Below are 19,681 nucleotides of genomic sequence, written 5' to 3'. Positions count from 1 at the left end.
TGTGTTATAGCAGAATTTGACCATATTCAAAGGTAATTTCATTATAACACGTACATTTCCTTTATTTAACATTAAAAAGCCAAAGACATAAATAAGGTATTATATGAAATAAAACGTAATAACTTAATAACTATGTAATACAGGTATATGTACATGTATGTATATACATACAGCCTAAAACCATTGACATATTATTTCTAAGCCATATCACCCAGCCTCACTTTTTAAACTCAACAGAAATATTGATTGATTATTATTGAGATAGATCTCGATATGGAATGACATAAACAAGTATATCGTGAACAGATTTGTTTCGTGCATCACCCAGCCCTGTTTTCCTACTTTGCTGATCATGTAAGTAATCGTCACTAACTGCTCAACATGTAAAGAAGTCAACACTGTGTACTGCAGTACGATCTCTCACTGCACGGTACAAAGAACCATTGATATAGCTTGTTAGCACTCCCACAGAGTTGAATGTTTGACCATAAAGAAAGGTGTGGTACCTTTTAATTGCTCTGTATCCTGCACTTATATAGGAGCTGGTGCTGTTTAAACAGAGCTGGTGTCCTTGGATATGCTGAATAAGTTTCACGTAATGGATATCTCACGCCGGTCTCTTTTATTTTCAGTGGCTAGTGGAGAGCTTGATATTAGACCTTTGGTTTGTCACATACTGGTACTGAGCAATATCCTGATTCATACCGAAAACTGCAATTCATTTTTTCATGATATGAGTCTTTCATATACTGTATACGCCGGTATATGAAGGAAAGGAACGTGACGCAGAAAAAACACTGTCCAGCGGGAAACCCTTCTTACACTGCTGTACCACACATGATTCAGGCTTAGCTGAACAAGTGACTGTGGCAGCAATTGCAGGAATGATCAGGAACTGTGCCTCGCTTACCGCGATGGAAAGTTTGTTTTCACCTTGATAACATTTTTGCTGTTTTGTGCTAATGTTTTTTTGTTGTGTTGGTTCGTTATCCACACAGAACTGTGTTTTGTGAGCACTGAGATGCTAGTTTTTTGGAAACAGGTCCCAGAGTGAGGACATCTCAAAACACAACCAATACACGCCTTTGGGAAAATGATGACGCCATAATCCCACCTCTCTCTTGCTCTTGCTCTTGCTTATCTTCGTCGCCCATCATCTTCCTCTTCTTGTGGTTGGAGATTGTTGGGTGTGTTCGCTTTATGATAACTTTTATTGTCTTTCCGTATTCGTCCTGGCTTTCTTTTTTCTGTCTCCGTTAATGTGATTGTATACATTGTAATGTATACTTGCAAAAGCAAGGGACAGAGGTGTTGCTATGACATCATTGGTTTCCCAAAGCCTGAAGCATACATGGAAATCCCCCTGAATGTGAGTCCGAGCCAAACAAAGCAGCTGAACAATGGGCAGAGGGAGTGTCAGTCCTCCACGTACTGGTTTGACTTGTGTTGTTGTCACAAGATTTTCTGTCCTAAACATAATTACAATATTTAACTATCAGATGGAATAAGATATTTCACTTCAGCAAAATAGATTGAAAACAAAAACAGGACATGAGATATGATGGCTATTAAGAATGAAAGATATTATCAGCATGATCGGTACATTACATTACATTACATGTCATTTAGCAGACGCTTTTATCCAAAGCGACTTACAAAAGTGCATTTAAACATTTGGGTACAAATAAGAGCTAGAAGTAAGTAAGAGCTTCAAGTGGATCAAACTATGAAGTGCTAGTCATAAGTGCAATGTACAAGGTTTTTTTTTTTTTGTGTCGTCTTAGTCGAGGTAGAGTCGGAAGAAATGTGTTTTTAGTCGGCGGCGGAAGATGTGGAGGCTTTGAAAATCGGATATCTGCAAATAGAGCTGCAACTAAAGATTATTTTCATAATTGATTCATGATTATTTAGTTATTTTCACGATTAATAGAGTAATCATTTGGTTCATAAAATGTTGTTAAATAATGTTGATTAGTGTTTGTCAAACCCGGAAATGATGGTGTTCTCAATTGTCTTTTTTTCTGTCCATAAACCAAAATGATTTACTTTTAATGATTTCTTTGTTTTATGAAGCAAAGAAGTGAAGAAAATATTCACATTTAAGAAACTGGAAAAATCTGAAATCTTATTTTAATAACATTACATTACATGTCATTTAGCAGACGCTTTTATCCAAAGCGACTTACAATTGAATTGAGTACAATCAGCCAGGGGTGGAATCGAACTTGCGACCATTGCGACTATGATGTCTTTCGCACACAGGGTACCGGTCTTAACCACTGAGCCACTCCACCCCCAATAACAAAAAAAATCTTGAAACTGATAGTTTAGTACTCGATTAATAATGGATGAATTGAGTAATTGTTTCAGCTCTATCTGCAAACATCCCCTGATATGATTAATGACTGAAGCAGTGGACAGAATAGGCTGCTGCTACGTCCTTGACTTCTGTGCTTGCACTCTCTACAACAGTTGTTTATTAATTTTGTGCTGTGATATAATTATGAAAAATATGATGTTCATATTTTTCCCAAACAGGGAAAAATTGCAGATCCTTAATAGATATAGATACTAGATATGATCATTCAAACATTACCCTTGACTCAATAGAGAAGAACTGCTTTTTATGTATTAGATTTATAGATTTGGAAGTCAGGGCAAAGGTTTGGGTTTCAGGTTCTACAGGTTCCTCCTGTGTGCCGACCCTCAGACATCTGAAATCCTGATAAAGAAGAGGCATGAAGAAGATAATGGTCGGTATTCACTTTGGTAAAAGGCACATGTAAACTGTTTCACATGTAGACAATAGGCCTAACTAATGCCATTGAGACTCCATTTAAATTGGAATTAACATCTGTCCTTGGAGATCTTGCCACAAATGGACAGTGTTTAGTATGACTGTTCACACATCAATACAATTAGTTCTGGATGGGTCTCCTGTGACCACATGTGATCGACACACACACACATTTCTCTTCACAAGAACATTGTAAAAGTCTGGTTTTAGTTGGACTAAAACAATCATTTAATTAATGTGTGTCTATTACTGATGTTGTGGGGACCTAAACCTGTTTACACAGTCACATTATGGGGTCTTGTCTTCTTTGTGGGGACAAAAATCAAGTCCGTAAATGACTACATTTTAAGGTGAAGATATGTTTTAAGGTTAGGTTGGGGTTAGGATTAGGATTAGGATTAGGCCAGTAGTAATTGTGGTTAAGGTTAGAGTAAGTCTCCAGGAAATGAATGTAAATCAATGCAATGTCCCCTTAAGTCATGAATGTCGAACGTATGTGTGTGTGTGTGGGTGGGTGGGTATAGAGCTCTGGTAGCTGACATCACACAACCAAGTTAACACCCTCTGGCAGGATACTACACTGTTAACCTCTATAGATGTATAATATATAGATATATTATACTAGACAACACATGAATTAGACAATATGTCAGACCACTCCTCTCTTTGCCGGCTGTTTTTATCGTAAAGTGAAGATGGTGGAGGTGGATCGCTGCTATGAAACATGCTCACAGTGAGCGGAAGAACACAGAGCGATGGGAACCCACAACTGTCTGTACCCTTCCAGTCACAACAATGATATCTTTAGCCGGGTCGACGATTTTCTTTCCCTTCAGGCTCTTGTAAACTTTCAGTGACTCTCAGGAGTAAGATGAAGGGAAGTTAATCAGGAAGTTGAAGATGTCCGGATACTGTAGGTCTGGAATAATGTGCTTTCCACCTGTTGACACACTCGTTATAAGCATGCCGGGCCATTATAAGGGTCAGATATATTCAGTCTGTTAGTTTTTGCGATATATCGGTCAATCTCTGTGAATTCAAGTGGGCAGTGAACTCTGGTGGGTTGAATCCAGTCCCATTTTATCATAGGCTGCCGACATGGCGGTTCATCCAGTTCATCCAGGGATCCAGTCACGTGATGTCCGGAGCTATAGAGAGAGAAATTAGTCAGGAAGAGCAGAGTAAACTAAAAACTCTACTTGTTCTGCTGTTGCATGAAATGAGCTTTTAACCACTGGTAAAAAAGAAATAATGTGTTGATCAGTGTTCATTTGGTGGCATTGTCATTGCCGTACATATTATTCACAATAATACCTGTATACATATTTACGCGTTAAGAAGATGCTATATCACAATTAGGGCTGTCGCATTTCATTTGAAATTGCATACCGTTTTGAACTTGGGTTGTAAAGTTTATGTTCATGCTCTAATGACCTGTTTGGAAATTCACACTGACGCAGTACTGCTTAGGATCCAGCAGAGGGTGCTCGTAAGGTTTCCAACCATAGCATATGAGAGTGACTGCACAAGAGGGACCTGTACAAACCGATTGACTTGTGCTGTAACTCTCTGTAAGCTGCCTCATTAATATTTGCGCGTTCTGAGTGCGTGTTCTTATCTGTGGGTAATATTTTAAGACTTATATTTTATAAATAATATCAGAAAATAGTCGGAGCTTCTTCCTGTTGACAGTGATTTCTCATTCAGTGATTTCTCAGTGTTTATTCTTAGCATGGGTGAACCCAGCCAAGACTGCCAGTGATTTGATTTAGTGCTGTCAAAGGATTAAAATATGTAATCGCATTAATGTCATCGTTAACTCGCAATTAATTGCACATTTTTATTATTATTCTAAATGTCCCTTGATTTCTATTTCTCCCATTCTTTTTTTTCCTCATTTTAATGCTCTTATTAACATAGAAAAGAGGATCGGCTTGCTTTGTGCAAATGTTTTTTTAATTGAGACAATATCTCTGTCACCTGCATATTTAGAGTTATTCCTCTTATTGTGAGAGCCGCACAATAATAAGAGTGCAGAGTGTGAATAAGGTGCCGCGGTTTAATGTGTTGTTGCCGTAACTACTCCGAGCTAAAGGAGCTAGTGGTCTTCGGTGGTCTCCTTACTACGGTTCGGGGGTCTGCCAGCTTGGTTGGTAACACTGCGTACATCATTACTTGGATGTGGGGAGTGCGTGGAGAAATGATCCAGGCTGCGTTGGATACGGAAAAAAACTACAAAGTGTGCTAGGCCAAAAAGAATGTTTACTCTCGTGTTACAACAGCAGCACAGCCCGTACAAGAAGAAAGCTAATGCATACTAGTGAACATGCAACATTACATTAAAATACAGGACTGAGCGATTTTTGAATCCATATCTAATTGTGATCTGATTTGCAATGTCAGAGGGAGTGGTCATTTTTATATCATTATTCTCATTTTCATTCATAGCCATATTTAAAATGTTAGTGATATGTTTGTGCAGAACTGTGAGAAACAAAGATGTCCACTTCAGTCTGCAGAATGAGATGTGTTCAGATCAAGACAATAATTCATGTAAAATGATATTTTGACAGACATTTTGGATTTAACAAATTCTGTATTGCAATTTCGATGATATATTTCGATTCATTGCTCAGCTCTACTGCCGACACGAGACGTGTTGTTTACCTTGAACGAGCACACTGCCCTTGTTATGTCTTCCTTACCACCGTCTCCCTTTCCACTCCTGCTGTATTTGATATCATTTGACCTCTTTGCAAAGATAATAAAATACACAGAGACAGTTCAGGTCTCAGTTCTGCTTGTTATAATCTCAACTAACGATTATTTTCATAATAAACTAATCTGTCGATTATTTTGTTGGATTAATCAAATCATGTCTTGTCCACAAACCAAAATGATCCCGTTTTTTAATGACCTCTTTGTTGATATGGAGCAATAGTGCAGTGGCATGTTTGTTGCAGCTGAATGTCCCTCACCTAACTCTTCCCTTACTAGTGTAGCCTTTCACACTTCACCCATAAGTTGATCTATGTGTATCCACAACCACTGCAGTAAGTCGGGCTTGGATTAACCTGGCTCCTCCTGAATCCTTTGTTTCCACTCTGGTGATTGTAGTACACTGCGTTTCAAAGCTGCAACTAACGATTATTTTCATAATTCATCGTTTGGTCCATAAAATATCAGAAAACCTTAAAGATTGTTGATCGGTGTTCGTCAAACCTGGAAATGATGACGTTCTCAAATGTCTTGTCACAAACCAAAATGATTCACTGTTAATGATTTATTTGTGATCCAGAGCAAAGAAATGCTCACTTTTAAGAAGCTTAAACAATCGTAAATCTTGTTTTAATCATTAAAAAAAGCTTCAAACCGATTAATCGATTATCAAAATAGTTGTTGATTGATTTAGTAATCGATTAATAATCAGTTAATTGTTTCAGCTCTACTGCATTTATATTTTTAACTTTACACAGTACCTAAATTTGATGTAAAGTTTGTTTGAGATTAGTATATTTTGTACATAGCTCCTGATACATACAAATAAAATAGATTAATTTCAAAATAAAAGGTAACGTACAAAAATATGTATACATGTATGCAACTGTTATTAAACACTTCTATTTATTCATTCATTCATTCATTCATTCATATATATGTATGTCCTTTTTGTGGTCACCTGAATATTCAATCTCAGACTGTTGTGTTAGTTTTTCTTTAGGGCAATAATGAAACTGATACTTGGGTTCTTGATATTTTTAGACGCCATGGGATACAATGTTAACATGTTGCCCTGTTTTTAAAGATATTTATGGGGCATTGCTGCCTTATTTAGACACAACATTTAGTGTGAAGAGTGGAGAAAGACGGCGGGTGACACACAGCGAATGAGCATGGGACACCAGCTCTACCACATGAGCTTTTTGGCACCCTCTAGTCCTTGAACTTATCACCCAGTCCTGAAAAGACGACGGTCGGAGGTCTTGGAAAGTCATTTTCAAAGTCTCACATTCCTTTGTGGAAAGCACCATCTCCCCCTCGCCCTCTTTATCAGAAAAAATAACAGTGTTAATTCATTTTTATTCTGCTGGTCATGGTGTTACTGCTGAACATGGAGAGCTCATGTAGAGGGCAGGCATCTGGATAGACTATCACAGAAGCCACTAACCAGGGCCAGCGGGGTCACTGTGATGCCATAAATCGCCTGGCTAACTACTGTTCATAAATTTCAGGGCAGCATGCTGCTCAGTCTGAATACCTTTGACTGATGTCTCAGTGTGAAGTATTGGGGTGAGAGGGTGTGAGTTATGGGAGACCACCTGACTGCCAAGACAGAGCCGCAGAGCCAGGCAGGGGCTCTGGCCGATGTTGCTGTTTTACGAGCTGGGGTTATGAAGGGGACAGGTTCAACCTCGGTGTTTGACAGCGCACACTTTACGTTGGCTTAGAGGTTTGTACTTTTTTTCTGCAGCTCAACCTCTGGTTGGGAAAACACCACTGCACTGTGACTGTGATCCCTGAAGCCGTTTGATGTTCATCTAGTAAGCCTCTATTCTTCATCCTTAGGTTGGCGTTTGGTACACTTGCCCGCTTTCACTGACTCCGCTGTAGCAGCACGGGATAGGTCTGAACATGAGCCGACGATAAATATCATACAACGAAGAAGGCGTGCACAGATCTATAGCTGCTCATAATGGCTGCTTATAACTCCTTTTTAGGATGAGTCGTCCTTTGACTGAAGTCTGGCAACCGGTAGGAAGTTGGGAAGAGATGTAAAGTTCAGACACAGTTGATGCTTAGAAAGGGTGATTATTGATGTACAGTATGTGTCGATGGGAAGATTGATGCGTGAGCATGTGCGGGCACGATACAAGTCCATCACTAGAGAAGCTCTGGATGGACGTTATCTTGGAAAGAAGTCAAGTTTCACTAGTTATTACATGTGTGCATCTGTTTGACTTAATGTAAGTGACACCATAACCAAAGAACCAGCCTGACAGTGGGTTCAAGTTAGTAGTGATGTTAATGAGTAACCTTCAGTAGATCAATTGCCATTAAGACTTTAACTGATTAAAATGCTAATAATTCATTAAGCCAAAGCGAAAAAGTGATGTTTCTTCAGGTTGTCCAGGTAATATCTGTGTGTCCCAGTAGGGCCGCAACTGTCAATCCATTATTCATCAATTTTTAATGAATCCTCAAGTATTATGGTAATTGTTAATTGATTTATTTTTTTTTAATGAATGTTCTGCCTCTTAAATATGAATAGTTCCTTTCATCATCATTAAAACATAATCATTTTGGGTTAAACAGTATATATTATATTTTCGAGTTTGGGAAACTGCTATCTGACATTTTGTGGACAAAACAACTAATTGATGAATTTTGATAATGATAATGAAATAGTTGCAGCCCTGTTTTCTAAGAACATTATCTGTAGCCTGTGTGTGCAGCTTGTGTCCAGAGCTTTACCAGCAGGGGGAACTAAAGCCACAGTGCTGGAGTTTTTCCAGCGCTGTGGCTTCCTCTGCTCTTCCTCTGCGGCTGTAGATGTGTTGATGGTCCTGATAGTTATTGTGTGTATGCTTAAATGATAAGATTCACACAATGCTGTTTCAGAAATTAGATTTAGGTTTTTCTTCAGTGATGGTCACTATAATTATTGGTTGTTTTTTTTAATGTTAAATATTTTTCAGTTATTTTCTACCTGTTTTTTTTGCCCTTTCCTATTTTCATAATACTGAATACTGACACCTGTACCTGTCTACAGTGAGGTATTTCAGTCTTGATGATCCCTGGCTGCTTCAACATGCAAATATATGTCACTTTCATGTCCGTGGACCAGCCGTATTGAGGCTCAGATTTGGTGCAGCTATACAGAATGAGTCTTTGGGGAGTTTGTGGTATGGTATTGACTTGGCAGGACATGCAGGTCTGCGTGCATGCTTGCATGCATGTGCATGCGTCTGTTCTCCTACCAAGCGCCCAACTCCCCATAACAGGAAATGGTGAGGTGAGGCCAGGGTTTATGGGCTAACACAGTCTCAAAGGAGCCTCTTGTTTTGAAACAGAGCTGTTTCTCTTCAGGCTAGTTTTCCATATTGGTCTGGCATGGAACACTTTGACCCTGGCACAGGGGCAGGAAAACATGACACCAGCTGGGGCTTTGAACACCGTGGGGATGAGCAAGGGGCACTCAATGCCACCCCTGCCCCCCGCTCCTCTCAGGGTTAAGTAGAACAGGTTGCAGTGCAAGTTGACCAAAACCATATTTGACCTGCAAATGCAGAATATTGTTAGGTCATCTGTACACCACCACGGTGACTCTGAAATTAAACAGTCAAGATGTGATCAATTGTGGACTCTCAGCTTTAATTTGAGGCATTGAACAAAATAATTGCATTAACCGTTGAGGAATCATAAGTACTTTTATACATTACTGACCATTTTCAGGGGCTCAGAAATAATGGGACAAAATCAAACCATGACAAAGGCTTAATTTAATACGTGCAGCCCATTGGGCTCATGCAAAAATGTAACTAACTCATTCTAAATCTACTTGGTTGAAAATCCTTTGTAGTCATTGACTGCCTGAAGTCTGGAACCCATGGACAGTTTCCTCCCTGGAGAGGCTTTGCCCTCATTTGCTGCTTGTTTGCAGGCATTTCTACCTACACTTTAGTCTTCAGTAACTGAAAAGCACTGAAGAACATTCCATTTCATTACCTTGTTGCGTTGCTTTTATGCAGCTTTGCAGCATTTAGCTGAATCCGAGCAGAGAGGATTATAATCCTGTACTCTTCAGAAGTCATCGTGCTACTTCTATCAGCAGTCGCGTCATCAATAAACACAACTGAGTCTGGTCCACTGGCAACCATACATGCATGCACACTCTGATGATGTGATAGGCTTTGGATCATCATCAGCTGTTCCTTTCCTTCTCCACACTTTTCTCCTCCCATCATTCTGGTACTGGTTTATCTTTGTTTCATGTTTTCCAGAGCTTTTTTAGATGTTTTAGAGCAAATTCTAATCTAGCCTTCCTTAGTGTTATTCCCATTCATGAAGGCATCTCCTGATTGTAGACTTTGACAATGACACACCTACCTCCTCTAGTGTGTTCTTGTCTTGGCTGGATGTTCCTGGGTTAGAAATACAAAAAAAAAAACACTTCACACAGGCAGAAGATAAGTGCCCAAACATTTTAATGCAAACAAGGGGTGTTTGAACCGGAGGACACGTCTAAAGCTACGTAGCCTACTGGCCTACAGCTGTAACTGCAAGCACTCACAGACAATAACATGGGGAAGAAGTGACAACCTTCCATGTGTCTTTTCATGCCTCGCAGGTTAAATGATGACAAAGTCAGCTTTAGTTTCTGATGCAACAACAGTGTACAATGAAGTCAGATGTAGCCTAAACATTAGTCTCTAACGTGATATAGTTTTCTCCAAATGTGAACCCGAAGCGCCACCTTGTGGTGCAATCTTTATTTGTTTATCTGAGATTTTGAAAAGGTTAGACTCATAATGTTTGGTTTAACCTTTGAACACATAAAAGAACATTGACTTTATAATTTCGGTCTGTTTTATAGAACATTAATAACTTATCTGGGTTGTCATATGAAGTGGTGTTGTCTAAATTGTGCACATTTGTCAACATAGTATCATGTTTTCCACATGCTGTACACATATAATGCAACAAACACATGTTTTAATTAATTTATTTACATTTCATCATGTTTTGTTATTTATGTAAAGAACAAACGTTCATTCCAAAATAGTGATCTATGATTTGAATCCACTTTTAAATTAAGAAAAGTAATCAAAATGTAATCAAATGTAATGAGTTATAGTTACACTACTATTACATTTTCAACAAGGTAACTTGTAATTGTAACCAACTTCATTTCCAAAGTAATCTTCCCAACACTGCTGGTCAGTCCATGTTCCATGTTGGTAGCGACTGGGAGAATATGATCAGAAACTATTTATCTTTGAAAACCACACATTTGACCATTAAATTAACTCTGTTTGGCAAAATATATCTTTATTATCATTTTACTGCACCTTCGTGTAACGTCAGTGGAAGATGTACTTAAATGCAACCTAATGAAAGTAAAATAGAAGGAGTTCTGGTTATAGTTGCTTCATTTGGTGTGAACATGTGTTTGTTGTTTCTTCAGACTTCCAGCCTTACTTTCTTTTTTATGCTCCCTGAACTTCAACCTCACTGTTACCCCCACAAGTGGACAGGAAGCATGTGGCTGTTTCTCTGTGTGTGTGTGTGTGTGTGTGGACATAAGCAAGGACTTGGGCAATGAATGCCAAGACTGGTTTGGAATTTTCCAGAGTGTTCCAGAATGTGTGGTTGGAAAGTCTGAGCAAGGAAAAATGATGAAGAGTAACATGGATGAAAGGAACAAGACCTTATTGACGGGGCTCTCTCTCTCTCAAGCGCACACACACACACACACACACACACACACACACACACACACACACACACACTCACACACACTCACACTACGTGATGCTTTTGAGCAAGATATACAAATAATAATAATGTTAAATAAATGCTTACAAAGTGCTTAACCATCAAATCAAGCCTAATCAAACATTACAAGGCATCTTCCCTGGAGAGGCACGGAAAGAAAGAATCCCAACAGCTCACACGATTAGCAAACATTAGCCGAGAGAAAAAAAACAAACTTCCTTTGACAGAACCAGACTCAAAGATGTGGAGCATCTGCCTCGACTGGTTGGGGTGAGAGGACAACAGGGGACAGGCGAGGTGGGGGACAGGAAAGGGAGAAGTAGATACAGAGATGACATAATAATAACTATCAAACTGTCAAAGGGATAAGTATTCAGAAGTTGTCTGAATTGCTCAAGGGTCTGGGCAGCTCTCATTTAAAAGCAAGTAATAAGGTCTTAAAATCATTCCTAAAATCAACAAGGGGCCAGTGTAACAGTGTTCTACGTCAAAAAGTCAGCAGCTGCATTTTGGACAACCAGGAAGCGTCAAAGACACGACTAATCCAGACCAACATAGAGGGAATTCCACTCGTCCACATGTATTAATGAACTCCTCAAAGTCTGTCAAGGGAAGGTAGGCCTGCACGTCACTACTGAGCTTATCAGTTTGTTTGAAGGTGCTGTCAAACTGAAACAAAATGCAAATACAAAAGAATTTGACCATATTTAAAGGCAATTTAATTGTTTCTAACACATGTAAAAAAAACATCAAAAAGCCAAAGAAATCAACTGGGTATTATCTGAAATGAAACTTTTACTATTAGAAGTTGGGTATTACAGTCTGGTGCAGATGTGCCTGTGTGTGACTCTGTTAGTGGTTACAAGAAAAGCAGTAGATGAGTTCTTTGGGAATCAGTCCAGGGATGAAAGTCTTATTCACAATGACTAATGCAGACATTTTGACACTAGTGCTTTATGTTGCCTTTTTAAATGTATTAAGTGATGTTGTCTCCTCTCATTTCAGGATGGTTCCTACCTTGCCGAGTTCCTGATCGCTAAAGGCTATTTGGTAAGAGAGACGCCCAGAGTTACTGAAACACAAACCTTCACTTGTACACACACACACACACACACACACACACACAGAGACATTCCCGTGATTAGCAGTTCACAGCAGTGTGTGGGAGACGTCATGATAGTCACATCTCTCCCTGATAAGACCCTTCATGTTGCTCTGAGCTTGTTAAACCTTACCCTCGATCTCCAGGCCAGACTATCAACAGGGAAGTTGCTGTTATCATGAAGCTGCACAAGCGAGTGAACCGACTTTCACCTGATGCTCCTTGTTTTTTCAGGACCACTGAGTGTGAGGTTTCACATCACTGACAACCGGACATATCCCCACGCATGTGCACAGACGGACATTTAGATGTGCATGCCACTAACCTCATGTAACCTAGCACCTGGCCTTAACAAAAACACAGCAGGCCTGTTTGGTCTGTACACACACACACACAAGCTTGTGCTGTGTCATAGCGCCCTCTGCTGGACAATACAGTAATTACTTCAGATGGGCTGATGCTCTGCGAGGCTGTCCCTACCCCCAGCCCTAGTTCTTGTATTAAAATGTAGTACACTGTCCTCACAGTGTGTAGCAAACAAAAACCAGCAGAGGTGAAGTGGACTGGGTCCCTGCTAGGGATGTAGATGTGGTGAAGGGTGAGCAGTGAATAAAGGAAGTGAGGTCAGGGCACAATGTCCTCCCACTAATGGACTCCCCTTGGATCAGGTCCTGTTATCTTCTCTGAGCAGAGTTTCCTCACACACACACACACACAGATTAAACACACTGTCAGCTCTTGTTGAGTCAGCAGTTTTTAATGCAACACATGCTATGCAGTGTAGTATAGTTTAATATCTTATGTGTCTGAAAGTAGATCTTGTGTGTTATCAACAAGCTGTTTAACTCATACAACATGTCTATGTATATGATATACATGTTTTGTACTTTAAAGGGATGTTTTTTTTTAAACTGCATACATTTTACTTCTATTTTCTTTCAGGTTCATGGTATACTGCGTCGTTCCAGCTCCTTCAACACTGGTCGCATTGAGCATCTTTACCAGAACCCTTGTGCACACTCTGCAGGCAGTAAGTGTTCTGCTTCAGATCTAAAATGGATCAGGACATTTCTGACTTTAAGCTGATCTTGATTGTGGATATTGTGATTTTTATTTCTAAGTATCTTCTGCATCAAAATGTCATTTCAACTGAAGATGTTGTGTCACTTGTATTTATTCTTGATTATTAGTTCATACTTGCGGCTGCTAACAGTTACCCTTGCTGATCAGTAACCTGTAATCTCATTGTTAGGGCATTCTTTTTATAATCATAAAAGCACGTACATATGAGCAGTCTGAGCTTATATAAAGGTGTAGGACAACATATATGAAAATCTTAGTACAAGTACACTTTATACACGTGCATATATGCAAGTGTGTTATAATCGGCTGCAACTACCGATTATTTTCACAATCAATTAATCTATTGATTATTTTCTGTATTAATTATTATTGGAGTAAACATTCTGAATAATGTCTATTTGTCAAAATGGAAATGATGATGTTCTCAAATGTCCTAAAATGATTAAGTTTTAATGATTTATTTGTTCTATGGAGCAAGGAAACCAGAAAATGTTCACATGTAATAAGCTCAAAAAATCAGCGAAGCTTGTTTTAATTATTAATAAAAAGGTTTCAACTGAAAATAGTTGATTAATTTTGTAATTCAGTAATAATCGATTAATCGAACAATTGCTGCCCTAATTATTTGTTATTATATATATATATTTGCACAGTGTGTGTATCAGCCATGCTCCACCTCTATTAAATACTCCATATACGGGCCCAAATGAACTGATTTAGACAGTTAATTGGATAGCTGATTATTTATAGTATTTTTGCATGTTAATTTTATGCCATTAAATAAAATAAAGTTTTTAATGGAAATGAATTGGGTGAATCATTAAAACCCTTAGTTACTGTAGAATTATTCTGCTTTAAAATCTGAAAATGAACATCTGTGCTAGGATTGAAGAGAGTCGGAGATGAATCAGTAACTTTATGCCTCTGACAGATATGGTGCTTCATTATGGCGACCTGACTGATAGCACGTGTCTGGTGAAAATCATCAACGAGGTGAAACCTACGGAGATCTACAACCTGGGAGCCCAGAGCCACGTCAAGGTAGTGTGCTGCCACAGACCGTAACAGACCAAAACTACAAAACTACACTCCCTCTCCCTGGGATCACTGCACGTGTTTTGAAGAGTGAGACAAAACAAAAGATGTGCTGGAATGTGTGTTTTGCCATTTTAAGTCTTGCTTTATAAGCTGGGTTTCCATGGGTCCTTGAAATCCTTGAAAGTTAACTGACAAAAATAGTCATGGGTTTGGGCAAGAAAAAAAAAGTGAGGTTGATAGCGAGGCGACTGTCTCCCGCTGCCGATGTGCCCTTGTGCGTTACGACCTCACCTACTGTTTCACGTGCCCTGCATTGCTTGATGTATGTAGAATTCGAACTAATAATACTAACTAGTTGTGTTTTTCTTTTATCTATAAGCCTCATAGCTGATATATGTTGTAGGTCCTTCAGTAGTTGTTGTCTTGTGAGGCAAATGTATAATCCTGGTCAGTCTAAAGCCGTATCAAATACTATTATTTATTATACGTTTATTATATATGTTATTATACACACTGAGCTAGTTTTAAGGTCGGCGCACAGAGAAAGCGTTTGTGTTTATTCGTTGCCAGTAGGAAGCCAATCAAACCAAAATATAGATGCTGCACGGACGAGAGCAGATTATTCCACAGAGTTTGCTGATTCTAATGAAATGTGTTAAAGGTCATACAGGTGTCATCTTGAGGGCTGATCATCAGAATGAGGCAGCGTCAGGCTGTGTACATGCCTGTATTGATGTTGCCCCCATGTGGCCAAATATATTCAAAGAAATCCCTTTGGTTCTCCCTTTAAATAAAACGGATTTGAAAATTAATATTACCCTCCATCATAGCAGTTATCCAGCCTTTGTAGATTGGAAAAATGTAATTAATTAAAATTTTAATACATTTTAACTTAATATGTGGTTGTAAATTGTTCTATGCATGGACACTGGCATTTCAGATGTCTTTATTTGTCCTTTCCACACATGTCTTTTGAGATGGTCAGGAGTGGTGACCTCTGTGGGTGTTTCTGACCGAACGTGAGATTGTTGTGACTCAGAAAACTTTATTGTTCGTTTGTTTTTCACACGTGGATAGGCAGAGGAAAGAGGGCGGGGCTTGAGTCGCCGCGTTTTAACACGTGTATTAAAAATTTAAATAAAATAAAAAAATTACACATTTGAATAGGAATTACAACATACGATTATTATTGATTTTTTTTAATATTCAAATTATATTCGACTCCCGAAGTTCGTTCCAACAGCCCTAATCTGAACTTGATTAGGCCTTCACCTGCTAATGATTAATAGAATGAAATGACTTCTAACATATGCAGAATGCAACATGTAATACTGTTGGGAATCTACTTGAACTCCATGTCTCTTCGTTTTTTCACTATTCTTCTACTACTAAGTCCGGACTCTTCATCTTCCTCCGTATGAAAGTCATTGGATGGCAGTAAAGACAAAAATGCTTTTAACTGTGTGTGAGAACCAGAGACTGCTTACGTTCAGCACTGACTGCTGCTGGGAACAGTCACCAGTTAAAACGGGAACTCTCAGTTCTGGGAAGTGAGTAGTTCTTGTGCGGAGGATGCTGTCGCTGATGAGACGGGAAGTCATGTTTTCTTGGATGGTTCAGTCTGTGCCACAGTGTCTCTTTTGTCTCGGAGTTCTGTGATGATCCCAGGAGATCCTGCTGCACCACCCTCTCCTCCCCCAGCTCCTCCAGACTGGGATCTGACACACATCCTCCAGACACCACTGATCCTGCTTTGCCATGGTGGTTTTGGGTGGGATGTGGAGCCAAGAGCTTAGTCAGATCGTAGATAATGAGGTCAATCTAATGTGTATAGACACTGGCTCTCATAGTAGCAGTTTTCTTAACAACTAGTATAACGTTATCATCATTTCAATTCAGTTTTATTCCAATCCAAGCAAGCTGGCTCTCATATCACCAGGGTTTGATAGAAGATGTGAAATGAGAGCACATACATGGGCTGTGTTAACGCGAGTGTGACAGTCGATGTGACAACTATGCTGGTCAGCGTGTCCAAATAGTCGTGATGATCATCCACAGAGGAGGAAAGGGAGGCGGTGACAACAGTAGAGAGTGTGAGAAGAATGATGACTCCTCTCTCCACGTCCTCTGTGGTCAGAAACCTGTGAATCTGCCCCCACCTCCCACGTAGAGGGTTATCCAGAGTGACCAAAAGCCCCTGTGCGAGACTCTGCTGTGTTGATTTGTTGGTAGAGCAGAAATCCAGGCTCTGGTCGCTCCTTACCACATGCTGATCCTGTCTGTACCCCCACAGAGGAAAAGTCCACTCACCATCACACTGACATCTCTCTGGCAAACATAGAGCAATAGTAAAGAATTGTCAGAGGCTGAAGAACAGAAGGATTAGCAGTTTTATTTTGTCGTTTTGTCGTAGCTGATGTCACACAACCGAGGTAACGCCCCCTCTGGCAGGGAATGACACTTGTCACCTCTATACATAGATACTACACATACGTACTAGACATTAGGGCTGTAAAGTCCCGGTCGACTCGTCGATTAATCAGTCGATACGTTCTGGTTCGACTCAAATTCTGATAAGTCAACTTTTTGCCATGTTAATTTCATGCAGTCTATGGTTAATTTTGAAGTACTAATGGGGTGTTTTCAGAGCACCCCTGTTCAACAGATCACAGCGTGTCTTCAGAGAACATCCCCCTTGTATTCAGTATTTTGGATTAGCCCAGCCCACAGGAGACAGAAAGATTAAAGAACGTCCGGTGGTTTTATTTCATTTTGAGCTACAGTCAGTCGTCCTGTAACATCCATGTCAAAGACATCGTCAGTGTGGCAGCATTTTACGAACATAGATCAGTTTTCAGCAACAGTTTTCATATCACAGCTCGACTACAAACATATCATATAAAAACAGTAAGCTAAGTTGTCTTCTTTATGTCGCTCCATCCGTTTTGATCATATCAGAATTAGCATATTTCATGTTTTAGTCTAATAATTATTGATTTGGTTTATAACTGCAGGCACACTCGCCCGCAACAACATCGATTTTGAGTCCAAATTTCAGGGCTTCAGTCTAAAAAGAACCAAAAAATCTACCAATTCTTTAGTTGATTCTTTGGTTGATTGTTGCCCTAGCGTCTACACTTCTTGCTAATGTTAAAACGTGTGTAATTTGAGACACACTGCAGGATCTTGGTAAATGAAGTTTCCCCTTCACTGCTGACAGAGTGTAAATCTGGATGTTTCAGACCCCAATGCTAGTTAACTTAAATATCTTTTATTGTGATTTGTAAGTGTTCTCCGTAGTGGAACGAGGGAACGTTTATTTAGAGAGTAGAAGATGTAAAGCAGCAGCTTCGGCTGGTTCTGTGAAAAGCACCTGGGGGTATTGTCAAGATCATCGTGAGTGTGTGGGCGCTGGTTTCCGCTGTAGAACGTCATCAATAAGAACAGAGTGAATGTTGCAGGGGTGGAAGTGGACAGGGAATTGTGGATGGTCAGTGTAAGGCCAGAGAGGCGGCCAGCTGCAGTATCACAAGAGCCACAGAGGCAGTTTAACAATGTAACATCAGAGGAGCCGGACAGTTTGATCTTTGTGCTCCGACGGCGTTCCCTTCAGCAGCCTTATGTTGTTTTCTGTCTTCAGAATTCAGGAAAACTGGCTACATGAAAGAGGTAGTGAAAAATAGTGGAAATGAGGAATCACGTGGGAATCTTACGGAATTTTTCAGGATTTTTCGGAGAGTTCACTTTTATGCGTGTGGCACCAGCGCAGCTTCCTTTCACAGCAATGTCTAACCCTGTAAAGATCTCTCTCAGATGGGAGGAGGCCATTTTTTTTTCACTTTTTAGTACATTTTTACAGAAATGTAATATCGCAAAAATTAGGCTTCTAAAAAAACTGAATGAAAACTTCATGGCAGACTCAGTACATGCTGGAGGTGTTATGGAGATTTCTGATGGTGAGCTCTCATGCAACACCGGCTAGTAGCATGTACTGACTCATTCAAAAGGAAGAAGCCAAACTCAGCGACCGTCGTCAGACTTCTTTTGTCCATATGCTTCATTACGCTTACATCTGAATTTCTCCCCAAAATTTCTCAAAAAAAAAACAGATTCTGCCTATACCAATATTAGAGACGGGGCAATGTGCCCGTGTGCTGTGAGAGAGAGTGGATTTTACAAGCGTCAGTGAACGCATCGCAGCCCAGTTGCAGCAGAGAAGAGAGAGAGAGTGCAGGTGACAACACAGCGTCGCAATGTCCTTGCTTTCAATAACAATCGGAGCCATTTATTGGTGGAAAACGAGCACTTTGGCTGCTGCCGAGGCGATCTACTGGACCAATGATCAAACTCGTACTTACTACTGTTCACATACACGCCCACATTTATAAACATATGGCCCAGGACAAAAATACTGGACATTCCTCTCTGAAGTGTGTTTTCTGTCTCTTAGGACTCATTAGCTGTGTGTTTTTTGAAGATACCATGTTTTCCATTGTTTAAAACGTGCCTTGCTGGATCACAATCCTGTTGGTTTTGGACAAACACAGATGCATTATGATGTTTGGGTCCTCAGTGAAGGAGCAGAGAGGACTGTGCTCTGCGTTGGTGGCCTGGTACAGTCAGCAGTCGGCGTCACTCGCCGTCCAGGCCAATCCCTGTTTTGAAAAGGTTAGGTCTTGTGTGCATGGGCCGAAAGTGAACTTTGGCTTAAGAATAGTCTTTTCAGTGCCAAGAGAAACACGTCTGCACTTTCCTTTTTCAGAGTCGGGGAATGTTTTGCGGTCGTGCTTCGTGGGTCAGATTTGTTGCTCCACTCATGAGTCAGTTCTTTTTCTGTTTCCCAGCAAAAGTTGTAATACACAGAAACATGCAATTTGAGTGAAGGAGAAAGAGAAGGAGGGAGGGGGGGTTTGATCTTTTTGAGATTTGTTAAGTAAATTCACCGAGCCTATAGTTTATAGTAAAATCACTATGTAAGTGTTGGTGTGCCCAAGTCTGTATTTTTAATTACAAACCAAATGGTCCACATCAGCCGTCCTGTTTGTTTCTTTAGTATTTAGATGTAGTTTCACCTACGATTTATAGATGGCAGCAACGAGCCACTATAGTGATATTAAACAGCAATGGGTCTCAATGAAGCCAAGGCAATAAAATGTACTTCATCA

General features: G+C 39.9%; 1 protein-coding gene across 1 annotated transcript in view; it reads left to right on the top strand.

Annotated features, from left to right (window-relative positions):
* The window catches only part of gmds (GDP-mannose 4,6-dehydratase), a 122,792-nt gene that overhangs the window by 3,305 nt on the left and 99,806 nt on the right, over positions 1 to 19,681 (top strand). The window contains exons 2-4 of the mRNA XM_044044534.1: positions 12,299 to 12,343; positions 13,338 to 13,425; positions 14,410 to 14,519. Of these exons, the coding sequence (XP_043900469.1) occupies positions 12,299 to 12,343; positions 13,338 to 13,425; positions 14,410 to 14,519 (243 nt within the window). The remainder of the gene's footprint in view (positions 1 to 12,298; positions 12,344 to 13,337; positions 13,426 to 14,409; positions 14,520 to 19,681) is intronic.

Source organism: Solea senegalensis, linkage group LG14, assembly GCF_019176455.1.
Source record: "Solea senegalensis isolate Sse05_10M linkage group LG14, IFAPA_SoseM_1, whole genome shotgun sequence".
Taxonomy (NCBI): domain Eukaryota; kingdom Metazoa; phylum Chordata; class Actinopteri; order Pleuronectiformes; family Soleidae; genus Solea; species Solea senegalensis.
The sequence above is the reverse complement of the archived record's forward strand: the minus strand, read 5'-3'. Positions and strand labels throughout refer to the sequence as shown.